This window comes from Podarcis raffonei, chromosome 8 (assembly GCF_027172205.1).
Source record: "Podarcis raffonei isolate rPodRaf1 chromosome 8, rPodRaf1.pri, whole genome shotgun sequence".
NCBI classification, from domain to species: domain Eukaryota; kingdom Metazoa; phylum Chordata; class Lepidosauria; order Squamata; family Lacertidae; genus Podarcis; species Podarcis raffonei.
In genome coordinates, this window is record NC_070609.1 from 50,303,663 (window position 1) to 50,325,633 (window position 21,971).

A 21,971-nucleotide genomic window follows, 5' to 3' on the forward strand; every position below is an offset into this window, starting at 1 on the left:
TGTAGCTTATTCACAGCTTTTATTTCTTTCAAGTCTACTTTGGACCTGCTGATCCATTATTATGATACCTGGATGATAAAACCTTGCAGTACCTTGCGGCGTGTAACAGCTTATGACAACCTGAAATGGCCGCACAAGTTTCTCTCTCCCCCTCTAGCTTCTAAAAAGAAAGGATTGTTACTTGGTGAAAAGGAAACCCAGAAAGGTCATTTCAACAAAGATCTTTTTCCTTTTTTTGTGGGGGGGGGGGAGAGAAGAGAAATATTGAAAAACAAGAAGATGACAATAGTCCGATTGCTCCAGTGTTAATGAAAGGAAGCCCCTTCTCCACTCCAGGTTCTGGCATGCCCCCCACCCCCACCCTGAAATTCTTGAATACATACCTCTTTTTTCTTTAAAAAATATACTTTAAAAAATAATGCTCCATAAAAATACTATTGTTCCTAGTCAAACACAGATATTGCAGTATCAACAGTTAACTGTTTTGTTTTTCTCTCTATAAAATGTGAAAAGAGTATTGTCACACCGATAGATGTAGAAAAAAATCCCCCACAGATAACCTACATGGCAGCCTCAGGCAGCATGGTGGCTCCCGGGAGTTTTGGACTACAACTCCCAGCTGGTGCTGATGGGGACTGTGGTCCAAATCACCTGGAATGCACCGGGCTGGGAAAGGCTGCATGTAGAGTTATCACAAAAGCCGGTACAAAATGAGGAAGGGTTTTTTGGGGGGAGGGGGTGCAGAAGGGAAAGGGAGAGAAAGATGCATGTGGCTAGGAATGGCTTCCTAACCTGACTTGGGGATTCTGGATCCTTTTGAAATGCCTTTCTTTGGCATTTCCATGCACTCCCAGCGTTTGCTGCCTCTGTTTCAAGGGCTGAGTGGTAAGCAATTTCTTCCCCAAGGGCGTAATAAATAGTCCTACAAAGTGCCTGTGTCCCATGCTTGTTCTTCTTCTTTTAAATAATAATTAAAAAATCCCAAATGACTTAACAAAAACCACAGGCGATATTTCTTTTTTTAAAAAAAGGTTTAAACTACAGAGTTCCCCACAAAATGCGTTGCTGCTATATAAACCGCAAACAGGATGAGGGCCGACAGTGCTAAAATCTTAGTAAAAGCATCTTAATAAAATATACCCTCTGCGCTGAAGTTACATATGGAATGTCCAACCGGAAGTACAAAGTGGGCCCAAACGACAGTTCGAAGTGGGCGAGGCCAGGGTCCCCCGCTGCATTTTCCTGTTCAAGCGCCTACATCGAATCCCCTCACCTCTGAGCTCCGAAAAATGAAGGAAGGTTCCACCTGGCAGAAGGCGGCAGGACAGGAGCCGAGGGAATGGGCTGCCTACTTGTTAGATGGAGGCCGAGGGAAGGGCGAGGGGTTGTGCCTCCCCACTGTGTGGGGAAAGGTCAGCAAGAGCCCTGAACAGTCCCGATCCACCACATGGCGGTTGCCCTCAGTTCTCGGAGAGGGAGAGTGCCAGCGCCGCTTGCAGTGCTGCTTCTTCATCGATGCTGTAGTCCTGGAAATGAGGACAGAACCATTGCAGGGAACCAAATGGAAGCATTTCCCTCCCTGCTCCAAGCCCCGTCCCCGATATTGCTTTACCAAAGACTTCATTTTTTTCTCTCTCCTCCTCCACATCGCTCAGAGCAGTGTCCTTGATTCCTCACCCTTCCCTTCCACCCTCTCAGCAACCTTGTGAGGTAGGCCAGGCTGAAAGGTAAAGACTGGCCCAAGATCACCCACTGAGCTTCGTGAATGCGCAGGGATTCGAATCCAGGTTTCCCAATGTGGCAATCTAAACACTACCCTGGCTTAAAGAAAATAAAAGGCTTGGGACAAGATTAAAATCTCAACAATTATGTCCAAGTTGTCTAAAAGGGAAGTCTCCTTATAAGAGTGGAGTAGAAAGAACACCTACTTGAGCTCTCAAATGGGAGGAAGGTGGAATTTCTGATACAACAGCGTCCCCATCCCCCCACCCCATCCCCCCCCCTCATCAAAGATTATATTTTTATCCCTCTTTCCAGGCCCAAAGGACCCCCAAGGAAGAACATGTTAAAGAATAACAACAAAAACCGCAAACCATCAAAGCAAGCAACAAGGGAGCCCTAATTGCCAACCCACACAAAGCAATACTGAGCACCAGGGCTCCTGACCGCCATCTAATGCACCCCATGTAAGTTTGGCAGTAGGTACCCACCACAAATGTGTCATAGGAGAACTTGTGCCTGTGCAGAAGATGCTGTAGGAAGTTGGCACTCTTATAACTGGGGTCACCCCAAGGCATGGCTGAACAGACTGGGCATACCTGGAACACAGAGGGGCAGGAGGAAGAGAAGAAGTGGACTGTCAACTAAAAAGGAAAAAACCAGATTAGCCCATTCTAAAGCAACAAAGTAGCACACTAAATCAACAATGAGATTTGTATAACCACACACATATGTGCATAGAACTGCCTAGGGAAATAATACCACTATAATTTATTTCATGTGTATAATTATTTTTGGTCCTACTCTTCCACCAAAAACGTTCCCAAAGCAGCCTACAAATCATGAAAAGGAGAAGAAGCCCATGTCCTCAAAAAATTCACAACACAAAAGGAAAACCTATTGGGAGGGAGGAGGAAATAGGCAAACTCAGGCACAAGTTCTTAGTTACAAGTTGTTCTGATGACCAGATGGGATGGAAAACTTTGAGAGGAATCGACAGAAGCTGCTAGTCTCTCATCTGTAGCAGTGAGGTGGTCCTGATTTCCATCTCTTCCCTCCCCTGTTTCAGCTGTTATCCAAGACTTGCTGCACTGCCTGTAGACTTCTGCTCAGAAAATATGACAAATGCATGCCTTGCTATCCAGCAAACACCCTAACTGCACACAGAAAAGGCTTCCATGTTTTCTTAGGAGGGTGACAAAAGTTCTGATGGAAAGTCTCCAGTTTCCACAGCACACACCTGGGGTTTCTTTACCAATTTTAGGAAGCTGCCTTAGAAAGTTAAGCCATTGGTAGAACTACCTCAGTACTGACTGGCAACAGCTCTTATGATTTCAAACAGGGGACATTCCTAGTCCTACCTGGTGACTGAACCCACAACCTTCTGCATGCAAAACAGATGCCCTACTACTGAGCTATGACCTTTCCTGTGTTGGTATTTGCCATACATGACTCCTGAGGAGCTCAGGCTATTTCTTTAAAAATATTTACACCCTGCTTTTCTCTGGAACCACAAGAGCCCTTTCCCTTCCTGTGGTTTCCAGCAACTGATATATTGCTGCCTCCGATTATGGAGGGCGAGCATAGCCATCAAGGCCAGTAGCCATTGATAGCCCTCTCCACCATGAAAAATTAAAATAATCAATACCAACATAAACTAAAAAACAGCAACAAGCTTCTTTCCTGCACCCCATCCTGTGTTGCTTTGGAAACACCTATTGGTACCAAATTGACCAGATCTCCAAATTTGGACCGATGGAAGGTGGACCTCAAAACAGAACTGCTACCCTAAACTTTCAACATGACCCTCTCCAGGGCACTTATCTCCTCTCTTTTATCTTGCTGCAGAAAAGGCATCACCGCACTGCCTCTGTCCATTTGAGAAGCTGAATAGAGATTAAATGAGCTAGAAACAGGCACAGCACTCCATGCCTGGGAGCGGATGCACATGCACCTACCAACTCCGTACCGGGAAACAAATCAGATGTGCACAAACCTCACAGTTCACTGGACAGTTATACCCCTCTAGCTCTACATCAGCAGAGGAGCTGAAGAGCAGCATTTAACAGTCTGCGGTTTACAACCTAAAGCAGCGGGTAACTCAAGTTATGCCATAGGCAGGATGGGCAAACCACTACACTGGCCTTTCATCCTGCTTCCGCCCCCCACCCTCAAAAACCCAAACCTGTATATGGGAAGGCACAATTCCCAACCTCTTTTCCATCTAGATCCATGGCCATTCGTAGTGCCACTCACCACTTTGTTGGGGTCGTTGCGGTGGTTTTCCATGCAGTGTTTCACCAGCTCTTGCTGGTCCAGGTTCCGCGCTCCACAATAGGGACACACAAATGTGGACCGGTTTGGGATATTGCTGGAAAAGACAGCAGAAATTTGGAAGGGTTACCCAGGAGAACAGCACCTGTGGGGTGCTTGCCAATGCTCCCTTTCAAAAGAAACCCCCCATGAACAGCATGGCTCACTCGAGACAGCTTCAAAACTATTGGTTAACCTTGCAGAGTTAGCACACAGCTCGGAAGCTGGTTGTATATGGTATACTTGCTGATTTTTTTTAGTGGCAAAACAATCGCACAGAGATATTAGGTGTGCAAAATAAGAAAGCTGTGTTTCTTACAGGAAATACATGCTGGATGGTAAAGAGTTCCTAGTTCCAGCTAATTAAGCTGGAGATGCAAAGGAGCCCTGCTTGCTCTTTGATATCTGCAGGAGAAAGTGACAAAAGGCCTCTCCTCCTCTCTTCTCCAGAAGCGGCAGATATCAAGGAAGAGGCGGTGAGTGAGGAAATGAGGTCAAAAACCCTAAGAGTGTCAGTCTAGCACTTTAAGAGGTCAGAACAGGTTAGTTGAGAAAGGCAGTCTAAGAAGGTTCCTCCATCTATCCACTCTCTCTCCATGCAAGCCCCATCAGCCCAACACTCTAACAGAATGTAGCATCTTGTCCAACGGGTGAAGATTAGATACCTGGGAATGGGTTGGGACGTCGGGACAACAGGAACAAACTTTGGACAGTTGGCCATCTGCTCCTGAACCTTAGTACAGGATGTGACATGGGATCTCATCTTTGCGAGGGTCACCTGTAAAATGAGGAATGGAGACAAAAGGACTCTATTTTTCTTCCTAAGAATGTGCTGTATCCTCTTAACGTAAAAGCTTGGTTTCCAGGTAATTGTCACACACTAATTAATTAAGCAAACTGTATCACTCTGTACTCAAACTGTCTTCTGTGCTACTTTGAAAAGGGGCAAGGTGGCCACTTTAAGGTTGCAAAGGAACTTTGAACTGAACATCAAGCTGTTCTTCCAGCCGCCAAACCTCAAACCACATGCCCTCCAACTGAGGTTTGTAAACTTCATTCAGCCAGTCCATGACTTGTCCTTACTAAAGTTTCATGTTGATTTTTAACTGTATTTTTATTGCTTTATTTCTTATATTATAATTTGAATACAATGGAATTCAAACTATAATACAATGTAAATAATAAAAGAAGCAATAAAAAACAATTAAAAATCATGCAGCATCTAGCACAGTGCATTACAATTGCTACAACAGGCAGAAAGACCCTCAGCAATTTTCAAGTGACCGGGGAGGGGGGCAGGAGGAATTAACCAGCATTTCCTTGTGGCTCTAAACTTGGCATCTGCCCTTGCCCACGTGGCTCATGAAATTACCTTTTTGCTACAGCCCCGGCAGGGAGCCTTGAATGAGGAGAGCTGCTTCTCTACACTGGAGGCCTTCTCCACCTTTTTGGGGTCAAAGGGCATGCGGCAGAGTGGGCAGAGAGGAGACGGTACTTGGAGGCATGGCTGCAGGCATTCCCCACAGAATCTGGAAAAGAAACAGAGACTCAATTTGCTCAGCAAGCCTTGAGAGCACTAGGAGTAATACAGGCATACAAACTCTTATCACCAGCCAATTCAACAATAAAGGCTGGCCAGATTCCTCTCCCAGGATAAGATGCTGACAGTTCTCCAGCCAAAAAACATAAAAACATTCCTGAAAACATGAAGTAGCTAATGATAGTTTAGCTTTCTGTATGTCCTAGATTATGAAGTGCCCCCACACAGAATTATTAGCAGGGTGTTCTCAGACTATTTTCAGCACCTATGGGACATAGGGTAGAAGATGGCCTAGTCTTAAAGCACGCAATAAGCTTTCTGTATCACAAGCAAAACATTCTATTGTATGCTGAATACTACAGAGCACCAGTACATACTCTGGAATGCTACACACCACTTGCTCAGAGGTACAAAAATCTATTGCAGTCATTTATGCATCTAATTTTGATGAGCTGCTCATTGTCTCTTGCCCTTTATAACTATTGAGCGCTACGTGCTATGAAGTCAAAGAGCACTCTTGTGCATCCATCAGGAAATGTCTGCCTCTGAACTTGGAATAAGAGGCTACAGGAATCTGAGCAGTAACTCAAAGAGCCTCGGGCCAGAGAATGGCTTTTAGAAACAGGCCAGAGATCAGGGATCGTGGCAACTTTAAAGTTCTTTTATGCCTGCAGGATCAGAACCTCTCATATAGTTGGTGGAAGAAACTGCAAAATAACCACTGTACTGGAAAAGGGAGCTTGAGGCTATGCAAGGGAATCCAAGAGGCAGAAAGGACAACCCACTTGCAAATGCTCTGGTCTTTCAGCAAATTTCATCAGCTTTATGCTAGCAGCTAGCGGCAAGTAAGTTTTCTGCTTCTGCCCTCACTCTTGCTCCGCTAGACATATGCCAAGTGAGTTTCCTCAAAGTCACTCCTTTCCTCTTGGCTACCTTGACTAACTTTTAAAGGGAAATCCTCTGCTGCGGCTCTGCACTTACCCATCAGCATCTCTGTTCCAGAAGTCTTCACAAGAGGCAATACCAAACGAAAAGGCAGAGGCCTTTCCCACCACTGAGTGCAGGAGAAAAGGGTGGTTAACCCTATTACCACAAGTGAACTTTGTGTTGTGCCACAGGAGGGCAAGGTGATTTTATATAATACAGGAACAGCACAGTCGCTGCCTGAAGTGCTTCCCATTCATATTAGTGAGCAAAGATTAGAATTGAGAAGGGAGAGGATTGGGGACTGTTAACAGAACTGGCTACCTATCTGTTTTTGAGAACAATTCAAAATGCTGGTTTTACAACCATAAAACCCTCAATAACTTGGGACTTGGGAACAAAGAACCAACTGCTCCTTTGCACATGTCTAGTTATTAAGATAATCAGTGTCCCCTGCCAACCAAAGTGTAATTGGTGGTGATGAGGGACAATGCCTTTCTAGTGTAGCATCCTCTAAGCTGAAGAATATCTAGCAAATAAATTTTAATAGATTTATATATTGCTTGATTGTAATAAGACCTTGAACTGGCTTACAAAATATGAAATGAAATATGAATATGAAAATATGAATGAAATAGTAGAATTATCAGGAAAAAACCTGTTAAAAACAACTATTTAAAACATTCAAAAGTTATTTAAAATAAATGATAAGCTAAAAACACATGTGGACGCTGAAAAGGGTACAGTGAAGGCATTTGCATGATGTCAACAGGCAGGGGCTCCCAAAGTGTAGCTGCTGCCACACTAAAATATAGATCTTTTAAAAACAGAGTGTTATGTTGCAATTGTAAGTGTCAGTTCTGCAGATGGAAGCAGTCATGCGGGCATATATGGGGAAATGTGATCTCATAAGTAAACTGGTCTCAAGTTGTTAAGGGCTTTATATGCCAATAAGTAAGACCTTGAACTAATGAGCTGAGGTGTTACAGGTTGATAGAATCTCACTCCTGTAATTGTAATTGTGCTGCATCATTCTGCACTAACTGCAGCTTCCAGATCAAGTGCAAGGGAAGCCACACACAGAGCGAATTACAGTAATCCAGTCTTGAAGTAACTAACACATGAACTACCATGACCAAGCTTTCTTCATCCAGGAGCAAGTGCAGCTGTCATACTAATCACAGCTAGTAAAAGGCACTTCTAGGCACTGAGGCTACCTGGACTTCCAGTGACAAGCTGGATCCAGAAGCATCATGCCCTAGACTACAAACTTGCTCCTTCAGGGGAAATGCAAGCCTATCCAGGGTTAGCAGTTGACCAATTTCTCAGACACAGAAACCACGCCTCTGTCTTGTCAGAATTCAGTCTAAGTTATTCCTCATCCATCTCACCACTGTGTCCAGGCACCAGTCCAGGGACTGCAGGGATTCTTCTGATTCAGATGTTCAGACTACAATCTGCATCAGCGCCAGCATCATACAACAATGCTGCCTTGGACTGATGGGAATCATAGTCCAAAACATCTAGAGAAGCCTTCACCAATCTGGTGCAAGCCATATGTTTTGGACCACAACTCCCATCTCCCCTTACCATTCACCATGCTGGCTAGGGCTGATGGGAGTCATAGTCAAAAACATCTGGAGGACACTAGGTTGGGGAAGGCAGGCAATAGCCCTTCAAGGTCTTCCCCACACATTCTGTCCAAGGTCCTTTTCAACTTGAGGAGTCAGGGATTGAACTGGGGGCCTTCTGCATGGAAAGCAGATGGTCCACCATGGAGCTATGCCTCTCAGCCACCTCATCTGTTTGTTTTCATAATGCCACAGCATCTTTTTGACTTCTTACTACTACTGAAGATACAGCTCTCTTCCAGAATCTGTCTCCTCAGGAGATGGTGCTCCTGAGCAGGTTTTCGCCTCCCCATGAAACCTTTTAGAAGATTTAGACTGCAAGCATTAGAACTCTGAAAAAAATCATTGCAAGAACTGGTCTGAAAATATTCAACAGTTTCAGCAGACAAGTTTCAGGAGTGCTAAAATTCACTATATCATTACACAATGTAACAAGGGTTTAGGTGTTCAAAGTTTGAGGTTGCCATGCACATAGCAATGTCTGGTAAAGGCTTCAGTATCAAAAAGCTCCCGAAGATCTGTGTTCACAGGAGCAGAGTTAGGACTCACAATAGACTCCTGCAGGCTTATGTTATTCAAAGGATTCTATTACCCCACTTTCACTCTCACAGACAACTCAGTGAAATTTCATAAGGCTATTCCATAGTTATCCTCTACTGAACTTTCTGTAATAAGCATTATCTTTCCTTTCACACACAGCATGTAACAATACTGTAGGAAAAGGGCGGTGTGGGTCCAATTCTCCCAGTATTCATGGGAACCAATGATTCAGGAGCACCTCTCTCTTTTTAAGAGAGTATCTCCACAAGTGCACCCTCCTTGCTTTCTAGAACAGCGGCAGATTTGCACTATGATACTAGCAGTTTTGTTTATGATCTTCTTCCTAGCGATCCCTAGTATGAAATTCACCTTCCCCACAACAGGGTCCACATCCGTTACAAGGTATCTGCTTCAGCCCCAAAGTCTCTTGGCCAACACTGCCATGTCAGTGTTGCACCACAAATTCACCTCCTCATCCCCCTAACATACTTTCTCCCAACCTAGACCCCACTTACCCCACTCTGCTCTATGCCGTAGCATCCTTACGCCTGTAGTTCCTCCCTCGGTCGCCCCCTCAAATCTTCTCCTGCTTTCTCCCAAATCGGGCAGACACCTCCAATGCTCCCCCACCAGACCCCCCATCTCCTCCTCTAACGCCACCCACTACCCCCGTTGCACTTGCTGAAAGAGGGGCATCATGTTTACAAGCGGTCCGCCCTCGGACATGACTGCGCGTACCCCCCAGCCCCCAGGGCCCCTGGGCTCTCACGTGTGCCTGCAGGGGGCGATGCGCACGGGGCGCTGATAGACCTCCAGGCAAATGGGGCAGCTGAACTGGGCCTCCAGCGCGGCGCCGGCCTCAGGCGGGTGGGGCGGCGGCGGGGCGGGCGAGGGCGCGGCGGCAGAAGAAGGAGTCGCCTCGCGGGACCCGCCCGCGGACACCAGCAGGCTCCGGAACATCGCGGCAGCCATGGAGGACGAGGAGGCGGAGGCGACCCCGGCCCAGGGAGGCGGAAGCGGAAGCAAGGTGATAGGGCGGCGCGCTCTGATGATGTCAGAGGCAAACCACCGTTTCGTAGCGCTCCTCGCGAGAGAGACCCTCTCGACCCACGCGGCGCGCAGCCGTCGCGGCGCTTAAGGGAGTGTGGAATGTAGACTGTGTATAGACTCGCACTCTGATCCTAGCTTCCGGGTTCGCTTCAGTATTTATTTGCATGCATTAATTAAGAAATTACTTTTATATCGCATTTTCCCCTTTAAGGAGCTCTAGGCGATGTACATCTTTCTTCCCACCCCCTTTTTATTTCAACAACAACCCAGTGAGTTCGCAGTACCTCATTTGCCGTATGAACCGGCCCTCCCACCAGTGGGAATCTGGTTGGCTTTTAACACGCACGAACACCTAACACCCAAACTCCACCCGGAAGGTTTCCTCTTTATGAATGTGTAGACAGATCTATAGAGCAGATGGTACAAACCAGGGCGTGTGACGTCAGAAGAGTGCGCCGGGTGGCCGGTCCTGCTCGGGTTCTGAGCCGGGAGGTCGCTGCTTAGGGTGCCCCGCGCGACGGAGGCTGAGAGGTCTGGCTGCTATGTGTGAAGCCGAGGAGGGAGGCTGCGGAAACGAGACACAGCCTAAGAGGGCACCCCGGGGCAGGTAGGGGAACGGGGTAGGGGTGGGTTGGGCAATGGGTGAGTGTAGGGGAACGGGGTAGGGCTGTGGGGTGGGGTTGGGAAGAGATCTTCCCTGCTTGTCCCGTCTGAGCCGCGATTTCCCACTAGGTGTTGTTTTTGCAATAGCCGCAGAGGCTACAACAGAAGTTAAGGCAGGCTGAAATGATGTAAAAAGATCCACGTTGTGCAAATCAACATAACAGATTTGTTGTTGTTGTTGTTGTTATGGTGCTATCTGCGCACATTAAAAGACTGTTTGTAGCAGAGTGTTTTTTGGCACTTTAAATAATAAGAAATGTGTTGCAACAGAAGCTTTTGTGGACCGAGGTCTGCTTCATTAGACGTGTGAAAGGGTTGTATTCTCAGTTATTACACCTGCCAATTTAGGGCAGCGCTTAATGCATCCAGAGAAAGGGGTTGTAGTCCAGTGAAAGCTTCTGCAATAATAAAAATGTTGCAGTGCAACCTTAGCCATGTCTACTCAGAAGTAAATTCTATTGAATGCAGTGGGAGATATTCCCAGGTAAGCAGAGGTAGGATTGCAGCCATAATCTTTTAGGCTGTTTGGTTAATATAATCATATGCCATTCTCCTGCTTGTAGAGCACCCACAGTGGCTTATACCAATAAAAAATACTACACAACAATAATGGTTATACACTAATGTTTTTAATTCCAATGGCAAACAATACAAATTGTACTTGGGAATCTGATCTTCCTTTTCTCTCTTCTAAGCTGCCCCTCAAAATGCATGAAATGCAAAGAAGGTTTCCCAGCGTTGATCATCCATGTTGGGGATGCCTTTTGCAAGTAAGTATGACGGGCAGCTGTGTCTTCTTACCGGGTTGGCAGCAGACATGGTTGTCATTTTCTGAAAGGCTGCTGTGGTCTACAACAAAGCTGCAAACCTTTTTTTGAGGGATCTGGCTGATCTTTGTTACAAGTGACAACCTCTGGTGTTGACTCACACAGCAGAATTTCAGTCATGGCATATTTCTAGACCTCTTTAATCTCTTTTAGAACTCTTTTTAAAAACAATTTGAGTTGTTTTTTCTCAAGAGCTAAACACCCATGCTCACTGCCGGTCTCTCACTACTACCCTAACCCAGATGTTTCAACCAATTATAGTTAAGTGTGGGGAGGATCATAGCTTACACTTTGCAGAGCACGTGTGTTGCATGCAGAAGTTCACAGAAACAGTCCCTGGCATTGCCTGTTAAAAAGGGTCAAGTGGCAGGTGAAGGGATGCGGAACCCCACTGGAGACCCTGGAAAGGCTATCAGGTGGATGGAAAATAGTCTGATGATATAAGGCAGCTTCTCCTATTCCTGCTCCTAAGCATAGCATTATGGCTGAAACAAAATAAGACCAGGTTCTTTGACTAAAATTGCATTTCTGTTGCATCTTATTGCTTTAATAACATGCATTTGTTGCTGTTTTGTAGGAGTTGTTTCAAGGATTATTTTGTTCACAAGTTCCGGGCTATGCTTGGCAAGAATCGCTGCATTTACCCTGGAGAGAAGGTCCTGCCCAGTTATTTTGGGGCGGGCGGGCGAGGGAGCTAACAACTAGAAGTGACAGACATGTTTTCTAATACTCCCTTGCATGCTTTTTATTTATTTTTATTTACTGTAGGTTCTGCTTGCATTTTCGGGCGGCCCTGCCTCCAGTTCAATGGTGCGGCAAGTTCAAGAGGTATTTCCCCATGACTTCCTAGCAGGGTAAAGACAGAGAATTTGGGGTTTAGTAGAGTGGTTCTTAAATTAATGTCATTTCTTACGCACCCTTCACCACAAGGTTGCAGAGAGGGTTATAGCAATCTAAAAATCGTTATTAAAAACAGCTTGAAACTGACCCAGAACTTCTTTCTCCTCCCAGGGCTTGAGCCGGGAAGCAGCCAAGAAACTCCGCTTTAAGCCAGGAATCATCTATGTCGATGGTAAGCAATGCTTGCTGGGAGGATTCCCTTCTATGTTTGGGAGACTGAAGAGTCTAAGCAGAGGCAGTTTGTTCAAGGTGAAACAAACCTTGCATCAAAACGCTTGTACTCTTCTCCAAGGTTTAAAAACAATACTGCTAGAAAGCCAGTCAGTGTAGAGGCCTTGCAGATGCTGCTGGACTGCAACTCTCAACATTCCTGACCATTGGTTCTGCTGTCTGGGGCAGATGGGAGTTGTAGTCCAAGGGCATCTGGAAGGCATGAGGTTCTCCACCCCTGGATGCGCCCAGGAGGGATTCACACGCTGAAATGAAATGCAGCTGTCTTATGTTCCTAGTGCAATTTCTTTTGTCAAACCTATTTTTCACCATAGACCGTTACCAAGCTCAGAGTGACCCTTTGGGCATCAAAATTAATTTGGGTAAAGGTTTTGAGTGAGGTGGCTCTCCAAATGGGTCAGGTGACTTACACCACGACTCTTGCCCAAGCTAGGAGAAAATAGGGTGGGAGTCCCCCCCAGAAGCCCACTCAGCTTGTTTAACTGATCTCCTTGATCTTCTTTCTTGCTGTGCAGAGGGAGCTGTGTGCGGACAGAGCTCAGGCAAGCGGGAGGAGATCCGCAGCCAGGTGGAGATGATCCTGCAAGCCACAGGGTTCCCTTATCACCTGGTGTGCTTGGAAGAGGTGAGGAAAGATGCACATGAGGAGAGGCCTGGGGTGCCATGTCAACCTCTGACCTTGTTGCTGCTTCCTCATTTCAGTACGTTGGTGTATTTTGAGTGGAGTTAGGAATCTCCTTAGAGATGCAGTTTGGCTGGTCAGTAACGAAATAGCCTTATTACTGTGGAAGCCAACTAGTCCCATAAGAAAGGTGCAAGAGCAGACCCCCTTCGTGACATTTTCAGGCTAAGGACCACATGTCAGTGATGAGTGGGGAAGAGGCAAAAGCAGGCAGAGCAACGCATGCAGATTTTACCTTTGTGCAGGAGTCTGGTTCCCCCACTCCACCTTTTAGAAGAACGGAAGAGGACAGATTTCCCCATAGCTTAGAATTCTCAAAATAAATGTTATCATAGAACCTATGATGTTTTTACAGTCCCAACACTAAACCAAGGCAAATAAATATCAAAGGGGTGGGAAACACTGATTTCTGTGTTTAAATGTCTGTTCCTGCTAGTGCTTTCCGTGGCTGACTGCATGTGCTCTGCCCTTTCACAGGTGTTTGACCTGCCAGGCTCTGTGCTGCACTCCATTCCCCATAGTGCCACTGACCACGGCGGCAGCTATAAGGAAGCTGTGGATGGTTTCATAAGATGGCAGCAGCATGAGAAGACGGCGGGGGACTCAGCAAGCTCCCTGGAGGACCAGCTGGCTAGGCTTAGCGTTAACGGATCTTCACAGCAGGAGGGACTGCCGGTCCCAGGAACTAGGCCTCCTCCGGTGCCCCATACCGAAGAACTGACCAAGCTCTTTGGGGCTGTGAAAACCCTGACTGCAAAAGAGGAGCTCCTACAGACTCTCCGGTGAGCTTCTTTGCAGAAGTGACAGATATCATCTTTCCTTTGGTTAGAGTGCTGCTGGACGAGCTCCCAGTATGCATTGCTCTCAAAGATGGGCAGCCCAAGGATGTTTTGGAGGCTGCATTCAGAGACATTCTCATCACCCTCTTGCTGTCTAATTTAACCTGCTTAAGAGGGGATGACTGAGTACTAGATCCTGGCCAATCCCAATAATTCCTGAGTCCTAGGCAGCTGAATGGTTGCTGTTAGCATCCCTTTGAGGTTGCGGAAGGGTGACAGAGCTGCTGCAGGTAGAGCAGAGGCCAACCCATCCTGATCAGCAACCTCAGGAGCACAAGGCCCTACAGAGCCAGGACCTAGAGTATTCTGCTTCACCCTCTCTAGGCTGCCACTTCTGGGTTTGCTTTTCGTGGCCTCTTCACAGCTCCACTGAATGAGACAATCCTTGGCTGCTTTGATTGGCAGTTTGAGGTCTGTGCTCCTGGGGAGGGGCCAGCCACCTCCCCACTCCTCTTCATGAGTTTATCCCCTCCATGAGTTTGTCTAAAAGTGGGCTAGACCAATTAGTGGAGGCTAAGGCCACTCGCCATGGTGGCTGTGCATTGTGTCTGAATACCACTTGGTGGGGATTGCCAGTGGGGGAGAGTCCGGCTTGTGAGTTACCTCTTACTGCGAAAATGGGATGCAGAACTAGATGGGCTTTGGTCTGATGCAACAGAGCTCTCCTTATGTTCTTAGGACCCACCTGATTCTGCATGTGGCCCGGACAAGTGGATATTCCAAGGTGATGATGGGGGACAGCAGTACCCGTGTGGCTGTCAAGCTCTTGACCAACCTGTGCCTGGGACGTGGGGCCTTTCTGGCTGCAGATACGGTGAGAGCAGGGCTGCAGACTCCTATATGTTTGGGCCACAGAGGCCCATGTTTCTTACCCTCTTTGCCTTTTGGTGAGAGGTGCAAGCTTCAAGCTGGAGTGGGCAGTGCAGTTCTTGAGGAATCCAGTCCCTGTTTCCCCTCTCCAGAGAGGACATTTGGGGCTGGCCATTTCAGCAGCAGGCATCTGAGCTGCTTATAATGGCCTTGCTAGTTAGCAGAAAGACTCTTCACCCCACTCCTGGCCCTGAAGGTATGTAGAGCTGGAGAGAGGGAAGCAGGGAGTTTTTCCTGACCTCCCAAAGAGTTGCAGCACCAGGTTCTGGGACTAAAGCTTCAATTCCTGTATGTGCTTACCTGGGAGTAAGCCCCACTGAACATGACGGGGCTGACTTCCAAGTACATGTATAATGAATTGCATCAGAAGACAAACTGAAGTCTGTTGACAGCATTAGCACCACCACTGTGCTTTTCTTTATTGCTTCTATAAAAGGAAGAACCGTAGCACCTGCTTTGCATGCAGAAGGTCCCAGGTTCAACCCTCGGCATCACCAGGTACAACTGGTAATGTCCCCTGCCTGAAACCTCTAGAGAGCAGCTGCCAAGTCAGTGCAGACTATGGTGAGCCAGATAGGCTGATGGTCTGACTCAGGATAAGGCAGCTTCCCAAGTTCCTATATTTTGTTCTTTCCACCCCACCGCTTTGGACCACCCAGAGCTATCCTATCTCACAAACGGGGCAACAGATCAGGCACTTTCTGCACTGTTCACTTTCTCCTTTCCTTGAAAGGGCTTCTCAGACAGTCGCCACGGTGATGTGCTGTTCTTGCGTCCCATGCGGGAATACACTGCCAAAGAGATTGCCTTCTACAATTGCTTCTTTGAGGTGCCCACAGTCTTCACGCCTGCGCTGGATACTAAAGTAAGAGGGACCTACTTCTGGGTGCCTGTAGGGTGACCCCTTTGGGCGCCCTTCCACCAGACCTCCTGGGAGCGAGTAACCTTCCTTGTTGCCCAAGAGTGATGCCGCTCTTCTCCTCTTCCACAGACCCCCGACAGAGCCAGCATTCACCGCCTGATTGAGAGCTTCCTCTACAGGTTGCAGTGCGACTTCCCCTCCACCACCAGCACAGTCTGCCGGTAAGCAACCTTCAGGCTGGGCCATTCTCCTGCAAGCAACTGCATGCCTCCCTGCTTCTAGGACATTCATCAGCACTCCCCCCCCCACTGCCCCACCCCCGTTGGTTGCATGCTGATAATATCCCTTTTGCCAGCCTGTTAGTATTTGCACCCATTCTAAGCAGGACTGTATGCATCAGCGACAGTAAGTGTCCAGTTTCTTCAGGCTGACTAAACCATGCAAACTGGAAGTTGTCTGTGTGCTTTTAAAACCCACTGGAGTTGCCAGTTCGCTTTCGGGTCCAATTTCGGGTTCTCACATTAGTGTTTAAAGCCCTAAGCTACTCAGGCCCCATATAGCTGAAAGACCACCTCCTTCCCTACAGACCCTCTTAGGTGCTAAGATTAGCAGACGGAGCCCTTGTGGTACTCTGCCCTAAGAGGCTTGGGGTGGGGGGTGGGGGGGTCCAAGAGAGGACATTCTCCGTGGCAGCCACTAAGTTCTGGAACTCCCTCCCCATTGAGGTATGTCTGGTTCCTTCATGATACAATTTCTGGCAAATAGTGGAGATGCGCATCTTTGCCCTGGGAGGTGTATATTTTTAGGAGCCACCTCATTTCTGCGATTGTAAGCAGGTTTAATACTGTGTTTTAAAGTTGTATTTTTTTTTTTTAAGATACTTATTGAGATTTTACAAACAAAGAAAATTACAATGTAAGAAAAGAAAAAGAAAAAGAAAAAAGATACAAAAATACAAATAAAAAAAAGAAAAAGATACAGAATATGTGGAAAATAAAAAACACAATTAAAAATAAATCATTCCTTTCGTTTCTTATATTTCAATTACTCGTTTCTTGACCTCCTCACACCTCCCTTTTTTGTATTCCAGTTCACATAGTTAATTCAGCAAATCCTTTCCCTCTTTGTTTTTATCTTAGTTACAAATCTTAACATATTGAACATCATATTTTCATCTAATTAACAATCCTTTTTTGCATATTCTTTTAACTTTGTTACTAAAACCATCACATTTCAATCCTGCATCATTTTAACATTCATTAATTTTACAGTATTTCTGCAGATGATCTTTAAATTTCTTCCAATTTTCTTCCACCAACTCTTCTCCCTGGTCGCGGATTCTGCCAGTCATTTCTGCCAATTCCATATAATCTATCACTTTCATCTGCCATTCTTCCAAGGTGGGTAGATCTTGTGTCTTCCAATGCTTCGCGATGAGTATTCTTGCTGCTGTTGTAGCATACATAAAAAAAGTTCTATCCTTCTTTGGCACCAATTGGCCGACCATGCCCAGGAGAAAGGCCTCTGGTTTCTTCAGGAAGGTATATTTAATTACCTTTTTCATTTCATTATAGATCATTTCCCAGAAAGCCTTAATCTTTGGGCACTTCCACCAAAGGTGAAAGAATGTACCTTCATTTTCCTTACATTTCCAACACTTATTATCGGGCAAATGATATATTTTTGCAAGCTTGACTGGTGTCATGTACCACCTGTATATCATTTTCATAATATTCTCTCTTAGGGCATTACATGCCGTAAATTTCATACCTGTGGTCCACAACTGCTCCCAGTCAGCAAACATTATGTTATGTCCAACATCTTGTGCCCATTTAATCATAGCAGATTTAACCGTTTCATCCTGCGTGTTCCATTTCAACAGCAAGTTATACATTCTTGATAGTATCTTAGTTTTGGGATCTAACAGTTCTGTTTCCAATTTTGATTTTTCCACCTGGAAGCCCATTTTTTTATCCATATTATAAGCCTCCCTTATTTGATAATAGTGAAGCCAGTCTCGCACTTTATCTTTTAGTTTCTCAAAACTCTGCAATTTCAATTTGTCACCTTCTTGTTCCAAAATCTCCCAATATTTTGGCCATTTGGCCTCCATATTGAGCTTTTTCTGAGCCTTCGCTTCCATCGGTGATAACCACCTTGGGGTTTTGTAACCTGCCCTGGGACCTTAGGGTGAAGGGTGGATGATAATAATGATAAAAGCCCACTTATTCTTCAGGGCAGCAAAGCCGCACATCTTGATCCCCACATCCCTTTCTGAATTCTTGAGACCATGACATTTTCCTCTCAAGGGATTTAAAGTTTCCTTCAGCCACCATTAAAGCCTAGAAACTCCAGGTTGTATCCAACTTAATTTTATTTACAGTAGACCTGTTGAAATGTATGGACCTAAAGATGTCCACTAACTCCAGAGGGTCTTCTCTTGAGTAGGACTACACTGGTTACAACCCTTTTTAATCTTTAAATGAGTGTATTGTTGCTTTCTGGCGGCTTAACTCTGCCAGTCTCACATACTGTCTGCAGAATACATGCAGACGTGGATTGTGTGATTTCTCCATGTGATGTGAGACCAGCTGGATGGTGCACAGAAGGCCTGAGAGGCAAAAGCAAGATGGATAATAGGAGGCAGAAGGGCTAGCCATGTCTTCCCAGCCCTCTTCTTGATGCCCTCTCCATCCTTTCTGCAGGACAGGTGAGAAGCTTTGTGTGACTTCCCCAGAGGCTGATCCTGGTGGACCCACAGAAACACCCCAGTGCCTCTTCTGTCTCTGCGCCTTGGACACCAATGCTGGTATGTGGTGGCCTTGTGAACCTCAACGGGAAAGTTCTTTTTCACTTCTTTAAGAAGGGGATGCACCTGGATGTGGTTTTACAAAGTCAGAAATTGGAGAACCGGAAGGACTTCAAAAACTAGTTTGACTTCTGCCTCCCACCACAAGCCACAGTCACCCACTCGCCAGCCCGCCTGTTCTAACCTGCAGGGCGTCAGAAGTTTCTCCTCCTGGGCTGCCCTACTCAGCTGCCATAGAACTAGTGATCTTGCCACTGGGATACCTGCCTCCTGAGTAACATCTAGAGCAGTCTTTTTGTCCCCAGATGTTGGACTACAACTCCCATCGTTGCTGGCCACTGGTCCCTTAAGCTAGGGACGATGGGAGTTGTAATCCAACATCTGGGGCCCCAAGGTTGAGAAAGGCTGGTCTAGAGCAACCTTCTCCATCCTGGTGCCCCCTGGAAAATTGGTGGACTCCCAACTCCCAGCATGTCTAAATGACAGGGATGATGGGAATTGTAGTACAGTGACATCTGGAGGGAAACTGGTTGGGGAAAGCAGCAGGAAGCCTTATTTTCCATGACTTCTTTTTGTAGACAAATTCATGAAAGGATAAGACTGTACTTGGCTGCTAGCCACAATGGCTGTGTTCTTCTGCCACTGTTGGAGGCAGCATGCCTCTGAATACCAGTTGCTAGAAACTGCAGGAGAGGAGAGGGCTCTTGCCCTCTTGCAGGATTCCCTTTGGGTTGCCACTGAGAAGAGGATGCTGGACTAGATACACCACTGGCCTGATCCAGCACGGCTGTTGTAACAGCATCCTTCTAGCCTGTTGAACTCCCTGGGTACAAAGAAAGCAAGACTGTCTTTGCTTACAAAGCTTAGCCACTTGGGGGCGACAGCTAAAACTCTTTCTGCCACTGAGGACAACAACTCAGCCTCTGACTCTGCTTTCCCTTTCCTCCCCAGTGGACGGCTCCTCCTTGCAGTCGACGGTGCTGTCAGAGCAGCTCTGCCAGAAGCCACTTCCACCATCCACTGGGAACGGCTGCTGTGGAGGGGCCTCGAATCAGACGGGATGCTGCAGGGCCCCTCTGGCACCAAGGTAAGCAGGGATGCTGGATCCAGAACAGATAGCTCCACAAACATCTTAGCCTTGTATGGGTGGGGGGACTCCTTGCCCCCAACTTGGACGGCTTTTAAAAAAGGGCTGGAGGATGAAGGCTATGAATCACTACCAGCAACAGTGGCTCAGCTCCGACTCCACTGCAGGAGTCAAAGATGCTTCTGAATACCAGTTGCTGAAAATCACAGGAGGGGAGAGCTCTTGCGCTCAAATCCTGCTTGCCAGGTTCCCACAGGCATCTGGGTGGCCACAATGAGAAGAGAACACTGCACTAGATGGGCCATTGGCCTGATCCTGCAGGCTCCCCTTAGGTACTCTTGTGCTTCTAGACCAGGGGTGGGAAACCCTTTGGAGGGCTGCATGTCAATGGTGGTGGAGCAACCAATGTAAATGTCGCCTTTGTGAAATTATTCGAACACCCCACTCTATTCAAGGAAGTGAGAGGTATTATCCAAGTTCAAGAAGACACGCCCACCAAGCAGGCCAAAGCACTTGGGGTGGGTGGGTGTGAAGCAAGTTCACCTCAGCTGTACTAGAATCATAGACATCAACTGCCCAGACTTGCTCTGTTCTCCCTTGTAGAGATTCTTCCCAGCTTCTCCCATTGCTCTGCTACAGCTGCCGCCTGACCATCAAAGACATGGTAAGTGCAGAGAGGTGTGGAGCGCAGGATTCCTCCTACTCTAATGCTACATTTTTCTGGGCGGTCATATTTTCTTTCTGTTCAGAGACTACAGGCCAGTTGGCTGCTTCTGCCACCAAACTGCTGCTTCCAGACGAGTGGATGAAGCTATCTCAGTTGAGTTTGACGGGTGGGAGAGTGTTGCGGCCTTTGGGAAGGGGAGAGAGGAGCGTTGTGGGCCCAAGCAGAGTGCAGCGAGATAGGGCATTGTCTGTCACTTGATTTGGACAAGGAAGCTTGGCCTCATGAGGACTAGAACCCAGGGCAAAGAGGAAAGGCCGCCTACCCTTTTGTATTTTCTTTACCAGACTAGGGATGGGCATGGGCTCTGCCAGGCCTAAGGGATGCTCAGGCATTATCGTGGTGAAGCATCTGCTCTGAATTCTGGAAGTGTTCATTCACCCCAACCTCTTTCCTCCTCTGCAGAGCTCCTTGGAGCCTCTCCCAGCCTACATCCACTTGGAGGCAGAGCGCCGGCGATGCAGGTACAAGCCACACACTCTGCAGAGGAGGGGATATGTGCAGTGGGAGACATAGTTCATCTCTGAATAGAAGCACTTATAGGAAGGGCAGGGAAGAGAATATTGGAGGCAGTTCTGGGGTGTGTGTGTGTGTGTGAAAGAGACCAAAGAGATCTCAAACCAGGCCCCTTTCTCCACGGAATCACTCTGGGTGGCAAGACCAGGCCCCAAATTTATTTAGTGTTGGGGATATACTGTTGTGCCCCTTCCCCTTACCAAAAGGCCAGGGTACTCTTGAGACAGAAAATGAAATCATGGAGATATCTAAAGTTTTGTGGTTGCGGTTGTGGTTATGTAGATTGGATAAATGTGTATGACGAAGAGAAATTTGAGATCAAAGCATGTATTCTTGCAGTAGCACACGGGGCAGGAACTATTACGATAGCCCCATGGGTTAGAGATGACCAAAGGGTCTGTCAAAGATCCTGCCTTGGCAGCCATGGTCATATTTGGTCACGTCCTCTGCTCATCCCCAGTACCTGTCAAATGACAACCAGATAGACTTAATCTTGACAAGGGTTTTATCAGACCAGGTTGTGAACTGCAACGCTGGTTTGCTGGAATTACCAGTCTCCGTGAGGCACGAGGAGGATGCTTCTTGTGCTGATTCTCACTTAACTACCCACTCTCCCTGTGCAGGTCCCATCTCCACACACACACCCCAAACAGCAGCAGCTTGTCATAGGGGTCCCCTTTGTGACTTTACCAGCTTCCACCCAGCTGAACGAGAGTTGCTGGGGAACCAGAAACGTTCAGGTGTAGAGACTGGTGTGTGTTTTGTTCCTGCAGGGCTGCAATGAAGCAAGAAATCCAGGAGTTCTTGCTTGAAGAAGAGGACAGTGATGCTGCTGAGGGCCTTCCCCTGAGCTGATGACAGGTTTGCTGAGCTCTGGAGAACTAGAGTAGAACACCCAATGCAAGAAAGCACCCCCTCTTGGCTCTTATTCAACCTTTTCTTCCTTCCTGAATTTTATAAATTTTCTAAAGCAAATAAATTATTCTGAAGCCACCAGCATCTGGCTCAGTGATGCTACAGGAGGTCTCCCATCATTTCAGTTGGTGCCAAGCACTTGAGAGTCCTTACACAACTCCGCCAGTGTGGAGAACCAGTGCCTTGCCAGATGTTGCAGAACTACGCCTTCCATCAGCCCCAGCAAGCATAGCCAGTGGCTGGGAATGATGGGAGTTGTAGTTCTAACATATAAATCGAAACAGGCTGAATGGTGATGTTTGTTACTTCCTATCATACGAATCAAGTCC

General features: G+C 46.9%; 2 protein-coding genes across 10 annotated transcripts; one reads left to right on the forward strand and one right to left on the reverse strand.

The window, feature by feature from the left end:
* RNF166 (ring finger protein 166) lies at positions 1-9,685 on the reverse strand. Of its 4 annotated transcripts, XM_053399990.1 has the most exons (7): positions 9,183-9,409; positions 6,554-6,626; positions 5,405-5,561; positions 4,698-4,810; positions 3,976-4,090; positions 2,211-2,363; positions 1-1,526 (listed from the first exon to the last, which is right to left on the reverse strand). In XM_053399990.1, the coding sequence occupies exons 1-7, from the start codon at positions 9,307-9,309 to the stop codon at positions 1,461-1,463; spliced, it is 804 nt and encodes a 267-aa protein (XP_053255965.1). In that variant the 5' UTR covers positions 9,310-9,409; the 3' UTR covers positions 1-1,460. The 4 variants fall into 4 exon arrangements, with proteins under 4 accessions (XP_053255965.1, XP_053255966.1, XP_053255963.1 ...); XM_053399991.1 differs by lacking the exons at positions 6,554-6,626; positions 9,183-9,409 and adding an exon at positions 9,437-9,685 and having other exon boundaries at positions 2,211-2,318; XM_053399988.1 differs by lacking the exons at positions 6,554-6,626; positions 9,183-9,409 and adding an exon at positions 9,437-9,685.
* A 219-nt stretch (positions 9,686-9,904) lies between these two features.
* CTU2 (cytosolic thiouridylase subunit 2) lies at positions 9,905-21,744 on the forward strand. 6 transcript variants are annotated; one of them, XM_053399974.1, is made up of 15 exons: positions 9,908-10,324; positions 11,076-11,150; positions 11,785-11,863; positions 11,976-12,035; positions 12,219-12,279; positions 12,854-12,963; positions 13,498-13,802; positions 14,538-14,673; positions 15,463-15,594; positions 15,721-15,812; positions 18,297-18,400; positions 19,352-19,487; positions 20,091-20,151; positions 20,617-20,675; positions 21,501-21,744. In XM_053399974.1, exons 1-15 carry the CDS (start codon positions 10,260-10,262, stop codon positions 21,580-21,582), a joined length of 1,557 nt encoding a protein of 518 aa, XP_053255949.1. In that variant the 5' UTR covers positions 9,908-10,259; the 3' UTR covers positions 21,583-21,744. The 6 variants fall into 6 exon arrangements, with proteins under 6 accessions (XP_053255952.1, XP_053255951.1, XP_053255949.1 ...); XM_053399975.1 differs by having other exon boundaries at positions 9,908-10,248; XM_053399977.1 differs by lacking the exon at positions 15,463-15,594 and having other exon boundaries at positions 9,905-10,324.
* The last annotated feature ends 227 nt before the right edge of the window (positions 21,745-21,971 follow it).